The following is a 21,435-nucleotide window of genomic DNA, read 5'->3' on the forward strand; positions in this document are numbered from 1 at the left end:
TACAATTGATGAACCAATGTGGACACATTGTTACCAGCCAAAGTCCATAGTTACATTAGCTGCTTTAGTTCTTTGTGTTGTAAAGTGTTTGGTTTTTAACAAATGTAAAATGACAGATATCCCCCATTATAATATACCAGAATTGTTTCATTGTCCTAAAAACCCTCAATACTCCTTCTACCTAGTCATCTCCCTCCCCTCAAGCACCTGGCAATCACTGATTTATTTTTATGTTTTTACTTTTTTAAATTTTTTTAATTGTCTCCATAGTTTTGCAGTTTTCAGAATGTCATATAGTTGGCATTGTATAATGTATATAGCCTTTTCAGATCGGCTTCTTTCACTTAGTATTATGAATGTAAGGTTTCTTCATGTTTTCTCATGGCTTGATAGTCCATTTCTTTTTAGTGCTAAATAATATTCCATTACCTGAATGTACCAGTTTATTTTATCCATTCACCTATTAAAGGACATCTTTGAAGGAGCTAATATTGGTACCCATCTGATGGGGTTATTGTGAAGATTAAAGACTGTGATAAATATTAAACATGACAGAGTGCCTGGCATCTGAATGTTATTTTTACAGGGTCAAAATATCTATATTCCAGAATTAAACGGAAACTTTATAAAATACTAGAATATGAGAATTAATTAGTCCCTTTTAAAATTTGTAAGAGGTAGTTTTAAGATATATAAAATTAATACCAGAGCAGCTTGTTATGCCTAGTTTTATTGGTTATTGAATAAGTAAGTTCAGGAAAGGTTCAGTCAATATGGATAAATAGTACATGATGTACCTGTAACTTTGAAGCTCTCAGTTTTTCTCATAAATTGCTCCTGAATTTTGTCGTAAAGAGTCCTTCAGGCAGAGATAAACCAATGAATGATTCAGCATGGCATTTATGTTCTTAAGTTACTGAGATAACCTAGGAAATGTATAGCTGTGGAATCATTTAATCTACTTTGACACTTTGGGTTTGTATCATGGAATGTAATTTTTGAACTCTCGTTTTAGCTTTTTTTTGGGTTGTAGGATAATTTGAGCATTTGAGAAAACCTGTGGTTCTACAGGAAAACACATAAATACGCAAAATCTGTTACCCAGTTTGAGGGTTTTCATAGATCAATGAAGCTTACTCAGTGGTGTCTGGACAAAAGTTTTTTTTAAGACCACAGGTAATAAATTGCAAGTCTAAGTAGCAGTACCTCCTTTTACACACAAAGAAGAAGCCAACAATTTTCTGTGTTCATCTCCTTTATCTTTGTGTTTTAGTCTTGTGTTTGTGAAGGTCCATTGTCCCACCTAGCAAGTGTGGCAACAAAACCTCGAAGGCTTTTTGCTCAGCCTATGTATAAATTCACTGGCCTTGGAGCAGATTCTTCCCAAGTAACCAGTTTTGTAAACATGGAGGCACTTACCTCCACTTCCTTTACTTTGAGGAACAGTGACTTTTTCTTTCCACGTAGACCAACCATGATTAAATTTTTGATAAAGATGTGAATGCTTCTAAGAAATTCTGGTAGTCTTGAGAAGAACATTGAACAAAGAGAATTAATTCAAGAATTAGTGTTTATAATGTAATTCACTGTCAGCATCATGGGTGTTTTTGTTTTGTTTTGAGATGATTTAAATCTTTTTAGTTCATCCGTATGAAACATAACCAAGTATCCTAGCATGGCTTAATTAAACAGATTCAATGTAGCGATTTTTAGCTGAGGTTTTCCTTGTAAATAAGTGTTAAGTATGTGATTTTTATGCATAAAGCTATAACATGTCCTGTCTTTTAGTAACTTATAGTCTAACTTACTTTATTGTATGTACTATAAACCTGTTTGTTTTATTGTGCCTACCACTATTTTAATGAATGGAAATGAAGAACTCAGCCATATTCCTGGGCACATTCTGGAACAAGATTTTCATATTAATATGTGTTCTTAGGTTTTAATACTTGTAGATATGATGTCCTTGTTTTTCTCTCTCTCCAGGCAATGCACGATCCACTGAAAACTTGGCAAGATGCACCATACATTTTTATTGTACATGTTGGCATTTCATCCTCAAAGGAATCCTCAAAAGAAACTTCACTTAATAGTCTTTTTACCAGTAAGTACATTTTGTTCCTCTTTACCATTCGTATTATCTAGTTGTGTCATGTGTAATGGGTAGTGTAAAATTGCTTTAAGGGAGGGAATAATTAAGAATGTTTGTTGTGTATCAGACAGTCTTAGGTACTTCGCTTGTACTTTCTTCATTTTCCTTCATTTGATCTTCCTATTTTTAGATTTTTTAATTGGTGTTATCTTTTCAGTATCCTGAAAATAGACTTGGCAAAACTTGATTACCAACTCAAAACTTGGAAATTTTTGAATTAATTGAGTTTGGTAATTTTTTAATGTCTCAGTTTTACTTAGTGTTTTTTCTAATCTTACTAACCCAGTTCATGGGTCACCATTCCTTACTTGGAATTTTGTGGTCATTTACTAACCGGTCTTATTTTCTGTAGTTCTTTTTTTTTTTTTTTTTTTTTGCTTCTTAGTTCTTTATAGTTTTCTTTCCACCCCTCCTTTCTCAAGTAGAATATTGAATAGGAACAGTGATAATGACCATACTTCTCTTGCTCTTGACTTTAATGGCAATATTAGCACATTTCACAATTACGCTTATTGTAGACTTTTCAAAATATTCTGTGTTTGGTTAAGGATGTTTCTTTTCCTCGTTTACTAAGTGTATTTTTTTCTGCCCTTTTTTTTTTTTTTAGTATGAAGAATGGTCAGCTTTATCAGCTGTTTTGATTGTGTTGATTTAACTGATCATGTAGATTTCCCCACTTAATCTCTTAATGTAATACATTATATTAATTGATTTTCTAATGTTAAAGCATTCTTGAATTTCTGAGATGCCAATATTTGGTCTACACACACACACACACACACACACACACACACACACACACACACAGCTGGCTTCTGTTTTCCAGAATTTTATTTGTAATTTTTGGTCTATGTTCATAGTAGGATTGACCTATAATTTCCTTTTCTTTTTTCTTTTTTTTTATGACATTTTTTTTTATTAAAATGTTTTATTTATTTTTGAGAGAGCAAGCAGGAGAAGGGCAGAGAGAGAAAGGGAGAGAGGCTCTGAAGCAGGCTTTGCATGGAGAGCACAGGGCCCGATGCAGGGCTCAAACTCACAAACCGTGAGATCATGACCCAGGCTGAAGTCGGACGCTTATCCGACTGAGCCATCCAGGTGCCCCTATAATTTTGTTTTCTCATACTGTCATCTATGGGTTTTAGCATCGAGGTTATGCTAGTCTAATACAATGAGTTGGAGAATGTCCCCTGTATTAAATTCTATGGAGTAGTTTTTGTAAGGGTAGGATTATCCAGTTATTGAATGTTTTGTAGAACTTAACTTATGATAGTGTTTTGGCCGAATGTTCTTTTTTTCCCTTCCTCCATAGAGATTTTAAACAACTGATTAATTTTCTTTAATAATATGTTGGTTTTTTAGTGATTCTATTTTTTCTTGAATCAGTGTCGTTTTTGAGAAATTGTCCATATCTTTCAAGTTTTCAACTGTATTGGCGTGAAGTTATTAATAGTATTTCATTGCAAAAATATAAGTATCTGTAGCTTTTTTCATTCTTTTTTTTTTTTTTAAGTTTTATTTATTTTGAAAGAGAAAGAGTGTGCAAGTGGGGAGTGGCAGAGAGAGGGAGAGAGAAAGAGTGTCAAGCATGCTCTGTACTGTCAGCAGAGCCTGATGCAGGGCTCAAACTCATGAACCATGAGATCGTGACCTGAGCCAAAACCAACAGTCAGATGCTCAGCCACCTGAGCCACCTAGGCACCCTCTCTTTTCACTCTTATTATTGTCTTTGTGTCTCCTTTTTTTAACTTTTTAAATCTTTGTAGAATTGTATTTTACTATACAACAAACCAACAAACTATTGGTATTTGCTATTTCGTTATTTCTTTTGTTTGACTTAATTTAAAATTTTAGTTTTTTATAGATTCTTGGGTTGAATGCTTTTAACTCCCAATCCAGAGGTGGCTCTTATGCTCCATAGTTATATGGGGTATAGCATCTAGGTAAGCCAGCAGCTGGCCTGGCACAGTTTCTGGGCCTAAGACATATGTGTATCTTCCTGTATTTCTAGGCCCACAGCTTTCTAGTAAGTTATAGTCTAAGGCAGCAGTTGCCAGCATTTACTTTCAGCCTTCTTTCTTTGAAAAGAATGGAGGGGCGCCTGGGTGGCTCAGCTGGTTGAGTGTCCAACTTCGGCTCAGGTCATGATCTCGCTGTTCCCAAGTTCGAGCCCAACTGCCGTAGCTTGCTTTTTGGGCCCAGAGTCCAACATGACCATAGCTTCAGCCTTATATACTGTTCTAAGTTTTAGTTCAGTTTTGATATTTGGAGGTATTTATCTTGTTTTCGAGCTTATGTCCTCATTTTGTTTTATTCATCTATTGTTTGGAGCTAGGAGGAAGATACATTGAAGCATGGACTTAACTACACCGTGTGAAATTCCTAGAATTTTCGAAAACTGTGTTACCATCTTTTTTCCCTTCAGTAAATCCTTGATGTTTCCCCATTGCCTGTCAAATGTTTACATTCTGCAGGAAGGCTTATAAAACTCTGCAGCTTGTCCCAGTTTACCTTTTGCTGCTTTCTTTTCAAAATGCTACTATATGGTACTATGTGCAGCCTCAGACTACGTGTTCTTTAAATATATATCATGCATTTTCACACCTGTCCTTGTTCATGTTTTTTCCTCGTCCCAGATGGCCTTTTACTTTGTCCTGGGAAATACACATTCATCCTTTAAGGACTGGCTCAGAGGGATAGTTCTCTATATTGCTTTCCTACTGTCCCTTCTAGCAGAAAACATCTTATGTATCTTTTTATCTCCTGTTTTCTGTAGTGTGTGTCACATAGTAAGTGCTCAATAAATGTTATTTTATGTTGTGGCATAGAGCAAGGGGTAGCCAAATTTTCTTAAAGGGCCAAAGAGTAAATGTTCTCTCTACTACAGCTACCCAACTCTGCCATTGTTGTATAAATGCAACCTTAGATAATATGTAAGTAAGTGGATGTGGCTGTTTTCCAATAAAACTTTTATTTATAAAAAGTGGATAACCACATTTGGCTCATGTGCTGTACTTTGCTGACCCCTAGCATGGAGTAAACAAAGGGTGTAATAAATAATAAATAATTATTTTATTTGCTCTTTTATTAAGTTAAGAAGGTATAGATTTAATAACCAGTCTGCTTAAAATTTTTATGATTTATGAGCCTGGGTGGCTCAGTCAGTTAGACGTCTGACTTTAGCTCAGGTCATGATCTTGTGGTCTGTGAGTTCGAGCCCCGCATTGGGCTCTGTGCTGACAGCTCAGAGCCTGGAGCCTGCTTCATACTCTGTGTTTCCCCCTCTCTCTACCTCTCCCCCACTGACACTCTGTCTCTCTCTGCCTCTCAAAAATGAATAAATGTTAAAATTTTTTTTAAAACTTTCATTATTGCTATTGTGGGATGCTCATTTATATGAGTGTTGGACCTAGTTTGCTTTTTTTGGTGAGGGGGACCAGGTTTACTTTTAACAATGGTATGTCCTTTTTGCTTGATAAAAACTAGGAAATTTTCATTGACTAGACAGTTATTAGTCTGTCTCTGGATATAGATATCACTTCTCATATAAATCAGTTTTTCTTTATTAATTATACCTAAAATTTATCCAAATAGTTTTATCAATTATAATTTTAAAATAATCATAGTAAAGAAAATAGTCATAGTTTTGCTTCAGTAAGGCAAATCTGTCTTTAAATTCTTGTTACTATCATTAAACACTTATTGCGTACCTTCTGAAAATGATACATTAATGTCGCAAAGTCACATAAAATTGAAATAGGTAAAAAAAATAAAGTAATAGGAAAATCTAGATAAAGATAGAGGACAAAGAGGACAGCAGAATGAAGGAATGAAGTCCTGTACTTTTTAAAGCACATTAGTGATGTGTTATAAGAAAAAGTATATATGAAAGGTGTTTAGAATTTAGAGGAGATGGGTTATAGTTCCAGTGGGCAGCTCACAGAAGGCTTTGTGGAGGAAATACATTCATTCTAGTCTTTAAAGGATATGTATATGGGAACAGAGGGCTTTTCCACTTAGGATACTGACTGGAGCAGAGAGTGGAGGTTTGTGTGGTACACGGCATGAACCTTGAGAATATAAAACTTCGTGAATTTCAGAGTGCTCTATAAATAATATTCACCAGAACTGAAACGATTAAAAGTAAATAACCCAATGAGATTTTCATTAATTTCATCAGTCAAATATTGCACAACGTTTTTGTTTAATTTCTGCATCCTTTACATTAATTCTGAGGACTGTGTTTTGGCAGTGACTGTTGAAGTGAAGGGTCCGTATGAATATCTCACGCTTGAAGAATATCCATTGATGATTGTAAGTGAACTTACATTCTTTAACCTTAACATTACATGAGTTAACCTGAAAGATTGTCCATGTTTTGTGGCAATATTCTTTAAAGAATTTTTCCTGAACAGTTCAGAAAATACTGCTTGTAGTTCTGTACTTCTTACTGGATTGTGACATTCAGAGTGTCCGTGAATTCCTCTGTGCCTTGTCTTCTCATCTGTAGAATGAGGAGATTGATGACTTGTGGAATTTCAGAATTGGAAAGTACCTCACAGATGATTTCACATCTCACATTCTCTCTAGAATCCAAAGCAGGGCACTTCTTACAGCCCTATAGTTTCTGATCCTGTTTAAAGTAACTAAATGATGACACTGCCTCATGTGTGTCTGTGTCTATGGGAATATCCTTACTCTATTTTCAGATTTCCTTTGTTCGTGGTTTTCTTCTTTTCCCTTTCATAATTTTCCCACTTTGTTATGTTTCATTGCCTTCAGATGTATCATAACCCTGCCATATTTTTTTCCTCTTTAGTGTTATCTTCATTTGTGTAATTTTACATAGTGAGCTGAAAATGCATTTGTAATGCAGAAGAGCGGTTACTCTTATTCATAGGTCCTTAGGTAGTCTCTCAATATGCAAGAGGAGATCATTTTTTTACGTTAATATGGAACTCCAACGAGATAAATTCTTAAAGTAGAGGGTAGAATTTTTTTTTTTTTCTCTTATAGTTTAAGACTGCGTATTGATTCCAGATTGGCTCTTGGCCCTAATTTTCCCTTTTATTTCTTACCCATTTGGATGACAGTTTTTCATGGTGATGTGCATCGTATATGTCCTGTTTGGTGTTCTGTGGCTGGCATGGTCTGCCTGCTATTGGAGAGATCTCCTGAGAATTCAGTTTTGGATTGGTGCTGTCATCTTCTTGGGAATGCTTGAGAAAGCTGTCTTCTATGCAGAATTTCAGAATATTCGATACAAAGGAGAATCAGGTGTGTAACCAAAAAATGTTCACCAGTTTGTGAATGATTGGAAGGTAAGACATGTGACAGTTTAACTCAGATCAGCAGTCATTAATGGTTTTAACTTCTCAGTTACTTAATTACTAGAATAACTTAAGCATAATCATTATGATCGTGACTCTTGTTTTTAGCCTTATAACTTATGGGTTCAGTGATTTAAGAGTGATGGTACTGAAATATACAAGTTACAATAGTAGTGGCCATTTTGGGTAAGATTATTACCATCATTGAATCTCAATTGCCTTGATTTTTAAGGCACCATTATTATGTGCATCTGAAAAAGAAATAATTACTGCCAATTTAATAGTAAGATACCATTGATTATAGGACATACTTTGATTTCAAAGATGTTAAAATCCAAGAACTGGTAAAATACAGTAATATCAGGAAAATAGGAGGGTGCGTAGGTTTACTAAAGTGAACAGGTAATGATAGAAATTGTTTTGTACTGAAGTTTTTTGTGATAGTTTTGGTTCTTTCTCATCAGACATTTAAGTTTTAATGATTATTGTCGTAAGATTACTAATTAGTTTCCCCTGTCTTTGAAAGGGCGTGAAAATAGTAGATGTGAAAATGATTTGAAAGCTGTGTATTTTGTACTTTTCACTGTATATATTCAATGTGTTTATATATTTTCAATGTGTGTTCTTCAGTTTTTAAAAATGGGGGAAAGTTCCTAAGTGTTCTAAACTGTCAGGTGAGATGTTTTCCTGAGGTTTTAGTGAAGTGGGGTTGGGGAGGGAAGGTGATTTGAGCACACCCAGATTGCTGTTCACATGAGCAAGGTAAGTAAAATCAGCTTGTGTACTTGTAAAAATTGCAAGAGAGGTATTCTCTTTGAACAGGATAATCCCAATGCTTATTCTGACGACTGTTAGAGATCTAGCTCTATGTTCTGGTTCTAGAGTCGCGCCTTTTTCCAAACCTAGATTATAGCACCCTTTCCTGCTTCTTTCTCACAGTTCAGGGCGCTCTGATCCTTGCAGAGCTGCTATCGGCAGTTAAACGCTCACTGGCTCGAACCCTGGTCATCATAGTCAGCCTCGGATATGGCATAGTCAAGTAAGTATTAACTTTTTATATGGAAGAACGTATTAAAATGCTGATTAAATTGAATCAGTATTTCAGGTTCCCATTGTAATTCTGAAAGAATTGATGTAAGAACCGCAGTAAGACCGTTATCTGAAATTTTGTAGATTTATAAAAGCCAGGAAATGTAAAGTGTTTCATTTCACTTCTTAGAACTCAAGGAGCATTTGCAGGAAAATCTGCAATATAATGAATGACAATTAAAACATCAAACTTTTAGAGTGAAATTGCAGTGACTTCTAATCTTCCAAAATATTTTCACAAATCACAGTTTTTCATGGGAATGTCATTCAGTCTGAAAAAACAGTCTGAAAATAATGTACTTTTTATTTAAAAAATTTTATTGTGTGCCTTCTATATACTAGATAGTGTTTTAGGCCCTGGGGATATAGCAAGTAAACAAAAGACTTGGAGTTTACATTTGTGGAGGGAGGGGACAAAGATAAAAATAAATGAGTAAAATATTTAATATTTATTTCAGTGATAAGTGCTATGGAGCAAATAAAACAGGGGGAGGATTTAGAGAGTGCCAAGCAAGAAGTGGAGCTTTCAGCTGTAAATACAGTGGCCGAGGAAGGCTTCACTTAGTGACAATTAAGCAGAGATCTCAAGGTGGTGAGGGAACTATATGTACACTTAGAAGAAGAGATCCTAAGATATGGTCAGATTCTGTGTATATTTTGAAGGTAGAGCCAATGGAATTTTCTGATGGATCAAAAGTGTGATGTGAAAGAGAAGAGGAGTTATGGATGATGCCAGCTGTTTCGGTCTGAGCAAGGAATGGTGGAATTGATATTTATGAGTTCAGGAAGACCTTAGATAGAATAAGTTTGGAGTAGAGTGAATATTAGGAGGTGTTAGATGCCCAAAGGGAATAAAGGGGAGAGAGTAGGGTAGAGATATGAATTTGGGAGTCATCAATATATAGATGTTATGTAAAGCCATGAGACTGGGATGTGATCACCAAGGAAGTGAGTGTATGTAGAAAAGAGGTCAAAGGATTGAACCTTGAACAATTTTAATTCTTTAGAATTCAGTGAGATGAAATAGAATTAGACCAGAGGAAGTTGAGAAGGACCATTGTGGTGAGAAGCAAACCTGAAGACTGTTTCAAGGAGAGAGTGATTGTATCAAGAGGGTTGAGCAGTCCACTGGGTTTAACTTCATGGGAGATGTAAGTGACCTTTAACAAGACGGTTTTGGTGAAGTGCTAGGATAAAAGCTTGATTGGAGTGAATTCAAGAGAGAAAATAGAAGCAGAGGAGTTGGAATTAGCCAGGTATAGACAGTTATTTCAAGTAGTCTTGCTTTAAGTGAGATTAAATAAATAAATTTTAATAAAAGAAAATCTTTTTAATGTTTATTTGTTTTTGAGAGACAGACAGAGTATAGGCAGGGGAGGGGCAGAGAGAAAAAGAGACACAGAATCTGAAGCAGGCTCCAGGCTCTGAGCTGTGAGCACAGAGCCCGACATGGGGCTCGAACTCAGGAACCTCGAGATCATGACCTGAGCTGAAGTCAGACGCTTAACCAACTGAGCCACCCTGGCACACTTGAGTTTCAATTCTTTTAATTTATTCATTTAAAGGAGTTTTGCTTTCAGTGGGTTAAGGGGAATGGGGTGGGTTTCATTTGTAAAGTTACTTAATTCATTTAATAAATATTGGAGTGCCTCCTATGTTCCAGGAAGTAGATTTCTAAGATATGACAGTAGGGAGAAAAATCCTTGCCCATACAGAACGTTGTTAGCATATAACAAAAAAATACAAGCACAAATATCACTTAGGCTTAGGTAGACATGATTTACAGCAGTGCATCTCAAACTTACAGTGCACTAATGAATCACGTGGAGATCTTGTTTAAATGTAGATTCTGATTGGGTGGCATTTTGAATGTCATGGATTCAAGACTTCCTTCAAGAACCTGTTTGGAAGACTTTATATTTTGTTGGATTCTGAGCTTACAACTGTACAGGTTATCTAATGAGTTACAATAGGATATTTGCTTATATTGTTAAAATTTTTAGATTTGAAGATGGTATTGTGGTTATGTTTTTAAAAAGTCCTTATTGATTAAAAAAAAAAATACGCTGAAAGATCATATGGGATGATGGGAGGTGGATGAGGCTTGTATGAAGCGGGATTGGCTATGGGTTAGTGGTTTTTGGGACTGGATGATACATATAGAGGGGTTCATTATCCTATTGAATGTTTGAAAATTCTCTATAATAAAAATGACTTTTTTTAAAATTTAAATGCAGTACCCAGGGCCAGATCTAAAGTTCTGGTATTCACTTTCTTGGTTTAAGACTATCTGTTCTTCCTTTTTTTTTTTTTTTTCCTCAGATACATCAAGTATGTCTGGCTTATCTCTGCTAACTTGTTGGCCTGTATTAATCAACATGAGTTGCTGTTACTTAGCTTATTTTGGAGTTTGTAGCGTTGGTATTCAACTCTTGTCTTTGCTTTCTTCTATTTAGGCCTCGACTTGGAGTCACTCTTCACAAAGTTGTGGTAGCAGGAGCCCTCTATCTTTTGTTCTCTGGAATGGAAGGGGTCCTCAGAGTTACTGGGGTCAGTACTGCTTAATCTGAGTATTTGTGGTCAGTTCATATATATCGTTTTTGTCTTGAGAGGGTGAATTGGAAATGTCTGTGGGCTTTTTCTTCTAAGTCACCTTAGAACTCTGATTTTCAAAATGTATTTATAATGCAAATTTTCTTTTTAATCTCTTAGAGCTTTGTAAGTTTAATGTGTGACCAGGAATGGATGCTTTCCCTCCTGTCTCCATATTGCTACCTATTCCTCCTCCCAGACAGGGGCTCTCATTCTTGTGTAAGGGGCAGACGTGGTAATCATGTACTTGCTCCATAATCTTTTTTATTGTTTTAAAGTGGCAGTGCTCTTTGCTAACCACCACTTGAGTTTCAAAGGCTTTTCTAAAAATGCAACTAAATGTTTCACATCCTTCTTGAGGATTATAAAATCATGCCCTTTGCCAGGAAGGGAACCAAAGCACTGAAATATAAATGATAAAGAAATTTATGTTAGAGGTGGATTAATGTGAAGAAGAACTTGGTCATTCCAGCAGTTACTTATTTAAAAGTTACTCCCAGCATTAACCCATTAGATTCATGGTGGCAAATACTGTAAATTTGACTTTGCCCTCAAGAAAACTGAGCTCTGTAAGTTTTGCAATAAATTGCCCCGTAAAATAAAACTCTTTATGGATGCATATTTGTTTTTCATATCACACTGTCCTCTATGTAATTTCCTTCAACTTTCAGCAATTTTAATCTTAACTCTTGTCTATTTCGTTTTCTTTCTTATGCTGCTGTAGTCTTTTTCTTATCCCTTGGCTCTGATAGGAAACCTGGCCCTCTCATCAATTGATGCCTGTATTATTTTATGGATATCCTTTCAATAATGTCCTGGTGATTGGGCAATCAGGGTTATATAAATAGCGGCTTATATACATAAATGTGTGAAACAAACAGCATAGTTCTGGGGACAGATAATTTGCCTTACATTTTATTTTGGGGTATGCTCTTATTTGTAGATTTACATTATATCACAATTCTGGAAATTAGTAATTCTTAATATATTAATGCTGCAGTACTTTGAAATATGTGAACGGTCTTTTTAGACATGTAGCCAAAATCACAATCACAGGAGATAGAATGGAATGTCGGCTTGTAACACCACAGCTTTTTAGTGTGTCACTTCTTAACATGGATCTTAGCATGCTAGGAGTTTTGTGGTGGTTGCCTCTTATTAGTTAGCAGCATGTTTTATTGTATTGACATTGTAATCAACAGTTTGTGTGAAATGCTTACAGCTGTATATTCAATGTGATCGTTTGTCAGAAGGGAAGAATGGTGTAGGTACAAAGTATTCCTTATTTTCTTTTAGTTTGAATGCAAAATCATTCCAGATGATTATGTAAATGCAGAATCATGTGCTGGTTTCTTCTCTGTGCTCTCTAGACATCTCTTTTTCACCACCTCTTTTTCTTTGTCTGCAGGCCCAGACTGATCTTGCTTCCTTGGCCTTTATCCCCTTGGCTTTCCTAGACACTGCCCTGTGCTGGTGGATATCCTTCTCATTGGCTTGTTTGATGGTGGTCCATTTTCTCCCCTTGGAGATGGGTTTCCATTGATCTTTCTGCAAATGGTTTTTACCGGTTTTGTTGATTACTCTTTACTTTGGGAATAGGGTGTTTTCATTCTAATGAACTGAGAGTTCAGGTAAGCAGTTATTTTGTTTTTAATTTTAAAAATTGCAGTAAGAGTTGGTGACTGTAGACTGAGCACAAGATAAAAGCTTCTGGCTCTTTTAAAAATAAGCATTTCACTTCAATTTTGGGCTTAATGTTATCTCTCTTAGTGTTAGAATCACTGACTGCTCTGGTCCTGCTATTTCTTTCAGCCTCTGGCAATTATTAAATCATTTGAAAATTATGTAAATATTTTGATTCTTAAAATATGATTTTAGGAACTATATGAGGTTGTTTGACTCCTTTTTATTTAAAAGCAAAAATTTTTTTAATGTTTATTTTTGAGAGAGAGAGAGAGAGAGAGAGAGAGAGAGACCGAGCATAAACTGGGAGGGGCAGAGGGAGAGGGAGGGAGGCACAGAATCTGCAACAGGCTCCAGGCTCTGAGCTGTCAGCACAGAGCCCGATGAGGGGCTCAAACCCACGAGCTGCAAGGTTGTGACTTGAGCCGAAGTTGGATGCTTAACCAACTGAGCCACCCAGGTGCCCCCAGGTTGTTTGACTCTCTTAAAATTCTAAGTAGGTTTAGCAGATTTTAACCCATACAGGATAACAGGAGTGTTTTAATCCTCTAATTTAAAAGTAGACTTGGGATTGTTTGAAGACTTCTGTTCTTTGAGATAAATATTGATTCATTTACAGGAGAAGTCAACCAGCAGATAACAAACAAGCTTCTATTTGAATAATCTTTTCTTGCTTTTCAAGAGTAAACATTTGTTTATTAGGGACTTGACCTATTATTCGGGTGTTTGGACTTTTGTCTTTTGGGGATTTTTAGAAATTTATTTTGGTTTTTGTGTTATTTGGTCCTATATATAATTGGTGTGATATTATAGTCTTGATGGACTGTGACTGTTATAAAAGGCTGAATGTAAATAAAGTTGTAATTTTGTGAATTTGGGGGGGATTGTCCTATATCAAAAATGTTTGAAATTGAAGTATCCTGGGCCCAAAAGGCCGAAGCTTTTCTAGGTCAGTATCTTTCAAGGGTGCTTTGTGAACCTCTACCACGCATATTGAGAGATGTGGGGAGAGGGACTGGACCATACAAGAAGATGACCCGGTAATTAGGTAGCAGCCAAGGCTCTGTTAAAGGGCAGAAGTGAGCTCCAACACACTTGCTTTCATATCTGCCCCTCATTCTGAAAGTTGAACATCAGAGCAGGTAATCGTCTATATTGGTCATTAGTTCTCCTCTATCTTTGTGCAGCAACTTGTACTTAAGAATAATGTCTTGAAAATGGAGGGTTGTTGCTTTTAGAGCCTAATTGCTTGGGATTCTCAGCCAGTTTGTAATTGTATGGTCCTTTTCATTCAGGATAACTCAGGCAACTGATGGCAGGTTCCTTAACATGGCACAAGGGGACTGAGTATAAACTGTGGGAGGTTATGGGCATGAATGTGTGACTCTAGACTGGATTAGCTAGGACAATGAGAACAGAGCCACTACTTTAAAAGAGGAAAGAGGATGCTAACTCCCGTTTTTTGCCTGTTAACTCATTTTTATTTCATTTTCTTCCTTTTGTCTTTCATTTGGTTCTTCTTCCTTGTTTCTCTAGAAAGCTTCTTCTTATCTTTATTTCTCCTTTATGTTTTTCCTCTTATTTTTTCTTCTCTTTTGCATTCTCATTTTCTCTGGGTTTTGTGTTCTCTTTAAGTCTCATTGAAAATGAAGACTTTCTTATTAATCATGGTGAGGCTTGGGGTATTTGTGAGGTTGAGAGTGAGAGCTGTTAGGCCTGGTGTCCGTAACTCTGTCAGTTTGACCCCAGATTCTCAAAGAAATATAAGGATTAGTTTACTAGCTTATTGTTTTTTCTGAATGTTGATTTCCTTGACCTGCAAACACATATTTATTAGCCTGACTCAAACAATGAAGCTGTTAAAACTTCGGAGGAACATTGTAAAACTCTCTTTGTACCGACATTTTACCAACACACTTATCTTGGCAGTGGCAGGTAAGTTGGAGACTTGCTCCCTGCTGTTTAAATGCAGTTCTTTTAGAACAGAGATTCTTAACCTGAGAGTCCATAGGTAGGCTCTCTAAAATTACATAAACAGTTTTGTACATTTCACTTGGGGAAGTTGTCTTTCACTTTTGTCAAATTCTCAAAGGGGTCTGTGGTACAAAAAAAGTTTAGAACCACTTATTTTAATAAGTGAAGATCAACTACATATAATTTCAACTCTTGGTATATCTCTCTCCTATCTCCATTGTTTTTCTGAGATACTCTTTTTTTTTTTTTTTTTTTTTGAGGCAAGTGAGCACTAGTACCATACAGCATTTAGATTTCTTTTAGAAGATGTTAATATTTGCTTATTTGGTTTTATTAAAATGAATACAGAATTGTATTTAGATTTTAGATTAGTTTACATTGCTATTATATTGGCTTTACATATATCACTAAACGTGCATAACATATTCGTTACACATATCCATTAGCATAGACTATAGCCCATGTAGGCTAATTTGCCGGCCTTTTGGCTTTTGTACCAGGAATAGAGAGGTCTGGCCTATAATTGGAACCAACAGTTCTGTTTGTCTTGCAGTCATTTTATCAACCTCTTTTTGCATCCGACCAACCAAAGAAAAACTAGCATTATTATACTAAGGCTAAAGAAAAGGAAAAAAAATCATATTATTGATAATGCTGGAAAAAGCCATGTTTCTAATACCTTCTTTTCCAATTCTGAGGATGACTAAAGTAGCCAAATGGTAAACAAAACTATTCTTTACAGAAAGAATTGGCTAGAGTATGAATTGTGGGCCTTGCTTACAGCAGTTGTAAGTAAATTTGTATTGAATAAATGTGTTAAAATAACAGAGAAAATGATTGTGATGTATTGGGAGTTAGGGATGTGTGGGATTCCACTTAACTAGACTCAGAGAATGTAATTAGGGATGTAAACTAATATTCATACCGTGACCAGGTTTTTCATTTCCTGTTAGCATCTATTGTGTTTATCATCTGGACAACCATGAAGTTCAGGATAGTGACTTGTCAGTCGGTGAGTTATAAACACATGCATTTGTGAATAGTGTACTGTTCTATACACAGATGATGATGTTGATGACAATGGTAAGGTTCATACCTTTTAGGAAATTAGGGTTAGGTTTCCACTCTTGAGGGTTAGAATCCTTCCCTCCTCCTAAGTATTCTATATTAACACTGTGCTTAGTATGATAGATTTGTTTTATGGGTTTTTTGGGCAGACGTTGGGAGAAAGGACTGACTATATATCCCAACAGTGAGAGAGAACGTTATAAATGATCGTCATAGTTTGTCATAACCCAGTCTTTCCTTAACTAAAAAGTTTCAACAAGAAATCCAGAGTCCAAAACATTAAGTACATGTGAATAACACTACTCACTAGGAGCCCTGTACTTAAGATTTGAGCACAGAGACTGGCAAAACATTTCTTTGGAAGCCAGAGCTAAGCTGGTAAAAATAAATAAAATGAAAACTATAAAAAATAACAACATAACATTACTTTCTCTTACCTTGTATAAAAGTCCTTCCCTAAAGATTCTCAGAGCTATAGGAAACATAGTGTAAGCACCAAAGTATGGTGCCTTTTCTTTAGCAATAAACACTACCAGGGAAGAAACAGTGTTCATTTATTTTTTATTCCCTGTACTTAGCACAGTGCCTAGCACATAGCAGGGCCTTAGTTTGTATAAGTTGAACGAATAAATAAATGATTCTTGTTCTCTGCTAAGGACTTTGTGAATTGAGTTAAGATTATGTATAAAAATGTGCTTCTCCCCCTTTTGGTAGGATTGGCGGGAGCTGTGGGTGGATGATGCCATCTGGCGGTTGCTGTTCTCCATGATCCTATTTGTCATCATGGTTCTCTGGCGACCATCTGCAAACAACCAGAGGTTCTTGGACACTTCTTATTTACATTGCTAACCATTGAATGGCCATGTCATCAGTTAGAGGTAGTTCAGTGGGTGACAGTGTCCAGGCCATGTCATATATTGGAAAGGATATTCACTGGGTCTGGAATCCAGAGAAGTGGGTTCCTGTCCAACTCTCCTATTTGCACTGTGACTTTTGGCATGTTGCCTCTCTTCACTTCTCTGGGCCTTAGTTTCCTCTTCATATAATGTGAGGGAATTGAATCAATTGATACAAGGTGATTTTCGGTTCTGACATGTTCTGGTAATATGTATGTATATGAGTAAAGAAGGGAAGTACATAGATTGTGACACTTTTAATGAGGGTCTCATCTGTCTAGTGTTGGGAAAGAAAGAACAATTTTTATGATCAGTAGACCAGCTTACTTTGTAACAATAGGGTAAAATGAAAACTTATGTGACAGACTTGGGAATTAAAAGTCTATATGTGAATTTGCTTTGTTCAGCTGTTGGCAAATCTCAGTTATTTAGAAACTGGCTATCTTTATTTGGTGAATATCTATATCTTTGGTACGCTACCCCCCCACCCCCATTTATGTTTAAATGGTTAAGAGCTTATATTACCCAACCATATCACCAAAGAAGGAAAGGATGAGGCAGTATAACTAAATGGATAATTTTATAATCAGACATATCAATAAAAGATTTAGAAAGAAAATAAGTGACATTTTTTTTGTGTGTGTGAGATAAATGACATCTTTTTATCCCATGAAAATAGCCCGTCTTTTCGTATTATGCATTTAATGTTTGTATTCTTTGAAAAAAAGTTAAGAAAATTAAGAAAAATAGAGAAGACTTGGGATTGTTGGGATAAAGGATATGCATATTATAATTTTTCACGTATTAAAATCAGATTGCACTCAAAAAAATCTGAAACAAATTATGTATCTACCAACAATTGTGTGAGAGGAGCTCTCTCCTCTACCTTCCTATTTCCCTATTATTTAATTTTTGCAGATCTGGTAAATGAGAATATTCACTGTATTTTTAGTTGCATTTAAGACTAAATTTTTGTCTTTATGTATTTACTGGTCATATTATTCTTCTGCCAGTCAGCTTTTTATATCTTTGACTTTTTTTCCTTATCAGCTTATTGATCATTTTTATATTGATTTGTAGGAATTCCTTATATATTTTAGATTCCAATATTTTGTTCCAAGCATTCCAGATATTTTCTTCTAGTTTATCTTTGAACAATTGAATGGTGTTTTGGCCATAGAAAAAGTTGGAAGTATGGAGTCAAATTTGTTATTTTTTTCCTTTATGTATTGTGTATTTTGTCTTTTTTTTAACTTGTTTTATTTTTTATTTTTTAAAATTTGCATCCAAATTAGTTAGCATATAGTGCAACCATGATTTCAGGAGTAGATTCCTTAGTGCCCCTTACCCATTTAGCCCATCCCCCCTCCCACAACCCCTCCCGTAACCCTCAGTTTGTTCTCCATATTTATGAGTCTCTCCTGTTATGTCCCCCTCCCTGTTTTTATATTATTTTTGTTTCCCTTCCCTTATGTTCATCTGTTTTGTCTCTTAAAGTCCTCATATGAGTGAAGTCATATGATTTTTGTCTTTCTCTGACTGACTGATTTCACTTAGCATAATACCCTCCAGTTCCATCCACGTAGTTGCAAATGGCAAGATTTCATTCTTTTTGATTGCCGAGTAATACTCCATTGTATATATATACCACATCTTCTTTATCCATTCATCCATCGATGGACATTTGGGCTCTTTCTATACTTTAGCTATTGTTGATAGTGCTGCTATAAATGTGGGGCTGCATGTGTCCCTTTGAAACAGAGCACGTGTATCCCTTGGATAAATGCCTAGTAGTGCAATTGCTGGGTCGTAGGGTAGTTCTATTTTTAGTTTTTTGAGGAACCTCCATACTGTTTTGCAGAGTGGCTGCACCAGCTTGCATTCCCATTGTTTTTTTCTTTTTAATGTTTATTTATTTATTTTTAACGTTTATTTATTTTTGAGACAGAGAGAGACAGAGCATGAACGGGGGAGGGTCAGAGAGAGAGGGAGACACAGAATCTGAAACAGGCTCCAGGCTCTGAGCTGTCAGCACAGAGCCCGACGCGGGGCTCGAACTCACTAACTGTGAGATCGTGACCTGAGCCGAAGTCGGACGCCCAACCGACTGAGCCACCCAGGCGCCTCTTAATGTTTATTTTTGAGAGAGTGTGCAGATGGGGGAGGGGCAGAGAGAGGGCGACAGAGGATCTGAAGCTGGCTCTCTGCTGACAGCAGCGAGCCCAGTGTGGGGCTCAAACTCATGAACTGTAGAGATCATGACCTGAGCCGAGTCGGATGCTCAACTGACTGGACCACCCAGGTGCCCCATTTTTTTGTGTCTTGTCTAAGAAATTTTTTCCTGGCTTAAGGTGAAGTCTAAAGTTATTCTATGATTTTTTCAAAATTTCACAGTTGTGCTTTTATTCATCAAGAATTGTTTAATTGTGAGTTCTCTATTCTGCTTTTTTCTCTCTCTCTGATCCTACATCAGTAGTACACTTTCTCAAATTATCTTAGTTTACTGATAAGTCTTCATATGTGTCTTCCCCCTTAATCTTCTTTTTTAGAAAATATCCATTGCTATTGGGTCTTTTCTCTTTAATAAAATATTTAACTAGTTTATTTAATTGTAGGAAAACCTTTATCGGATTTTGATTAGAATTTAATTGAATTGATAGGTTAATTAGGGAAGTTACATATATTTTTTCCATCCTTGCATATGGTATGTCCTATTGTTTTTAATCTTTTCAGTGCTTTATGTTTTATAACTTTTTTTTTTTTTTTTAAGAGAGAATGAGCAGGGAAGGGGGCAGAAGGAGAGAGGAGACTTTTTTTTTTAAGTTTATTGATTTTGAGGGGGGGCGGGAAGGGAAGGGTAGAGAGAAGGGGGGAGAGAGAGAATCCCAAGCAGGCTCCGTGGTGATTGTGATGTGGGACTGTATCCCAGGAACCATGAGATCATGACCTGAGATGAAATCAAGAGTCAGATGCTTAACTGACTGAGTCACCCAGGCGCCCCGAGAGCCTCACCCTCAGCGTGGAGCCTAGTCTAGAGCTCAGTCTTACAATTCTAGGATCATAATGAGATCCAAAATCAAGACTTGGTTGCTCAACTGACTAAGCCACCTAGGCCCCCCTGTTTTATAACTTTTGTTAAAATATTTAAAAATTTTTATGGCTCTTATGGATGCACCCTTTTAAAATAATACATGTGGCTTTGGCAAAAATGTAGGAATGCTATTGATTGTTTTAAATTTTTTAATATTTATTTATATATTCATTCGTTCGTTCAAGTTAGTTAACATACAGTGTAGTCTTGGCTTCAGGAGTAGAACCCAGTGATTCATTCGTCTCTTACATATTGACACCCAGTGCTCATCCGGCAAAGTGCCCTCCTTAATGCCTGTCACCCATTTAACCCACCCCCCTCCAGCAACTCTCAGTTTGTTCTCTGTATTTAAGAGTCTCTTATGGTTTGCCTTCCTCTTTGTTTTATGTTATTTTTCCTTCCCTTCCCCTATGTTCATCTGTTGAGTTTCTCAAATTCCATATAGGAGTGAAATGTTTATTTTGAGAGAGAGAGAGAGAGAGAGAAAGGACAGAAAGAAAGGGAAGAGAGGAAGGAAGGAAAGGAAGGAAAAGGAAGGAGGGAAGGAAAGAGGGGTGGATGGAAGAATCCCAAGCAGGCTCCATGCTGTCAGCGCAGAACCCTATGTAGGGCTCAGTCCTAAGAACCGTGAAATCATGACCTGAAACAAATTTTAAGTAGGCTCCGTGCCTAACATGGCTTGAACTCACAACCCTGAGATCAAGAGTTGCATTATCTATGGACTGGGCCAGCCAAGAGCCTTGTAATGCTATTGATTTTTATATATCATATCCATCAACCTTCATATGTTGTCTTGTTAGTTCTGATAATTTCTAGATTTCCCCATTAGATTGATTGTTATTGAAAGTAATGACAATGTTACTCTTTCTTTTCCAACTAACACTGCTGCCTCATTACTGTTTCCTTTGTTGGTTAGGCTGTCCTGTATAATATTGAACTGAGGCATTGAGAGTGGGCCTCCTCATTTTATTCTGAATTTTAAAAAGTGCTTTTCAAGTATTTTTAACTTTGATATCTAGTGTTAATTTTTGCTAATTATCCTTTAATAGGTTATGGGTGTTCCCTGTTACTCCTAGCTTTTAAAGAGTTCTGTGGAGTTTTTGTTTTTTAATTCATGAAAGGGTGATTTAAAAACAAAGTAGAATTAAAATAAGAGACAACAGTACAGAGTGAGTTCAAAGTGGAAGCTTTCTAAGAGATATCTGTCTGGCAGCTGCTCTGCTGAATCTCTTGGAAGTTGTAAAGGAAAGATATCTTAGATGTACCAGATGAAGCCTTCATCTTCTCAACTCCCCACTTGGAACCTGAGATTTTAAATTACCTGGTACATACAAGGTCAGGATTTTGTCTCTTAACTACAAATTGAAAGGCTGAGATTTTAAATTACATGAGAATTTACTTTCCTCTTCTTGGTAATATATGCTTGTAAATGCTTTACCATATGAGGTATTGTTCTAAGCACTTTTTGAAATGACTTGTTTACTTTTTATAAAACACCTCTATGAGTAATGTCTTATCCCCAATTTCAGATGAGAAAACTGAGGCACAGAGAATAAGTAA

At 36.2% G+C, this 21,435-nt stretch overlaps 1 protein-coding gene across 3 annotated transcripts in view; it reads left to right on the plus strand.

Moving 5' to 3' along the window:
- Nucleotides 1–21,435, plus strand: part of TMEM87A (transmembrane protein 87A) — a 40,169-nt gene that overhangs the window by 12,981 nt on the left and 5,753 nt on the right. The window contains exons 7-15 of one of the 3 annotated variants that reach the window (XM_081795883.1): nt 1,987–2,104; nt 6,405–6,466; nt 7,246–7,429; nt 8,422–8,521; nt 11,028–11,121; nt 11,888–11,959; nt 14,673–14,781; nt 15,774–15,832; nt 16,603–16,706. In XM_081795883.1, the coding sequence (XP_081652009.1) occupies nt 1,987–2,104; nt 6,405–6,466; nt 7,246–7,429; nt 8,422–8,521; nt 11,028–11,121; nt 11,888–11,959; nt 14,673–14,781; nt 15,774–15,832; nt 16,603–16,706 (902 nt within the window). Of the gene's footprint in view, nt 1–1,986; nt 2,105–4,487; nt 5,149–6,404; nt 6,467–7,245; nt 7,430–8,421; nt 8,522–11,027; nt 11,122–11,887; nt 11,960–12,571; nt 12,641–14,672; nt 14,782–15,773; nt 15,833–16,602; nt 16,707–21,435 lie in introns of those variants that run through there. The other 2 variants (XM_081795884.1, XM_078448526.2) reach the window with 2 other exon arrangements.

The sequence above is a fragment of the Panthera onca genome, chromosome B3, assembly GCF_046562875.1.
Source record: "Panthera onca isolate mPanOnc1 chromosome B3, mPanOnc1 haplotype 2, whole genome shotgun sequence".
NCBI lineage: Eukaryota > Metazoa > Chordata > Mammalia > Carnivora > Felidae > Panthera > Panthera onca.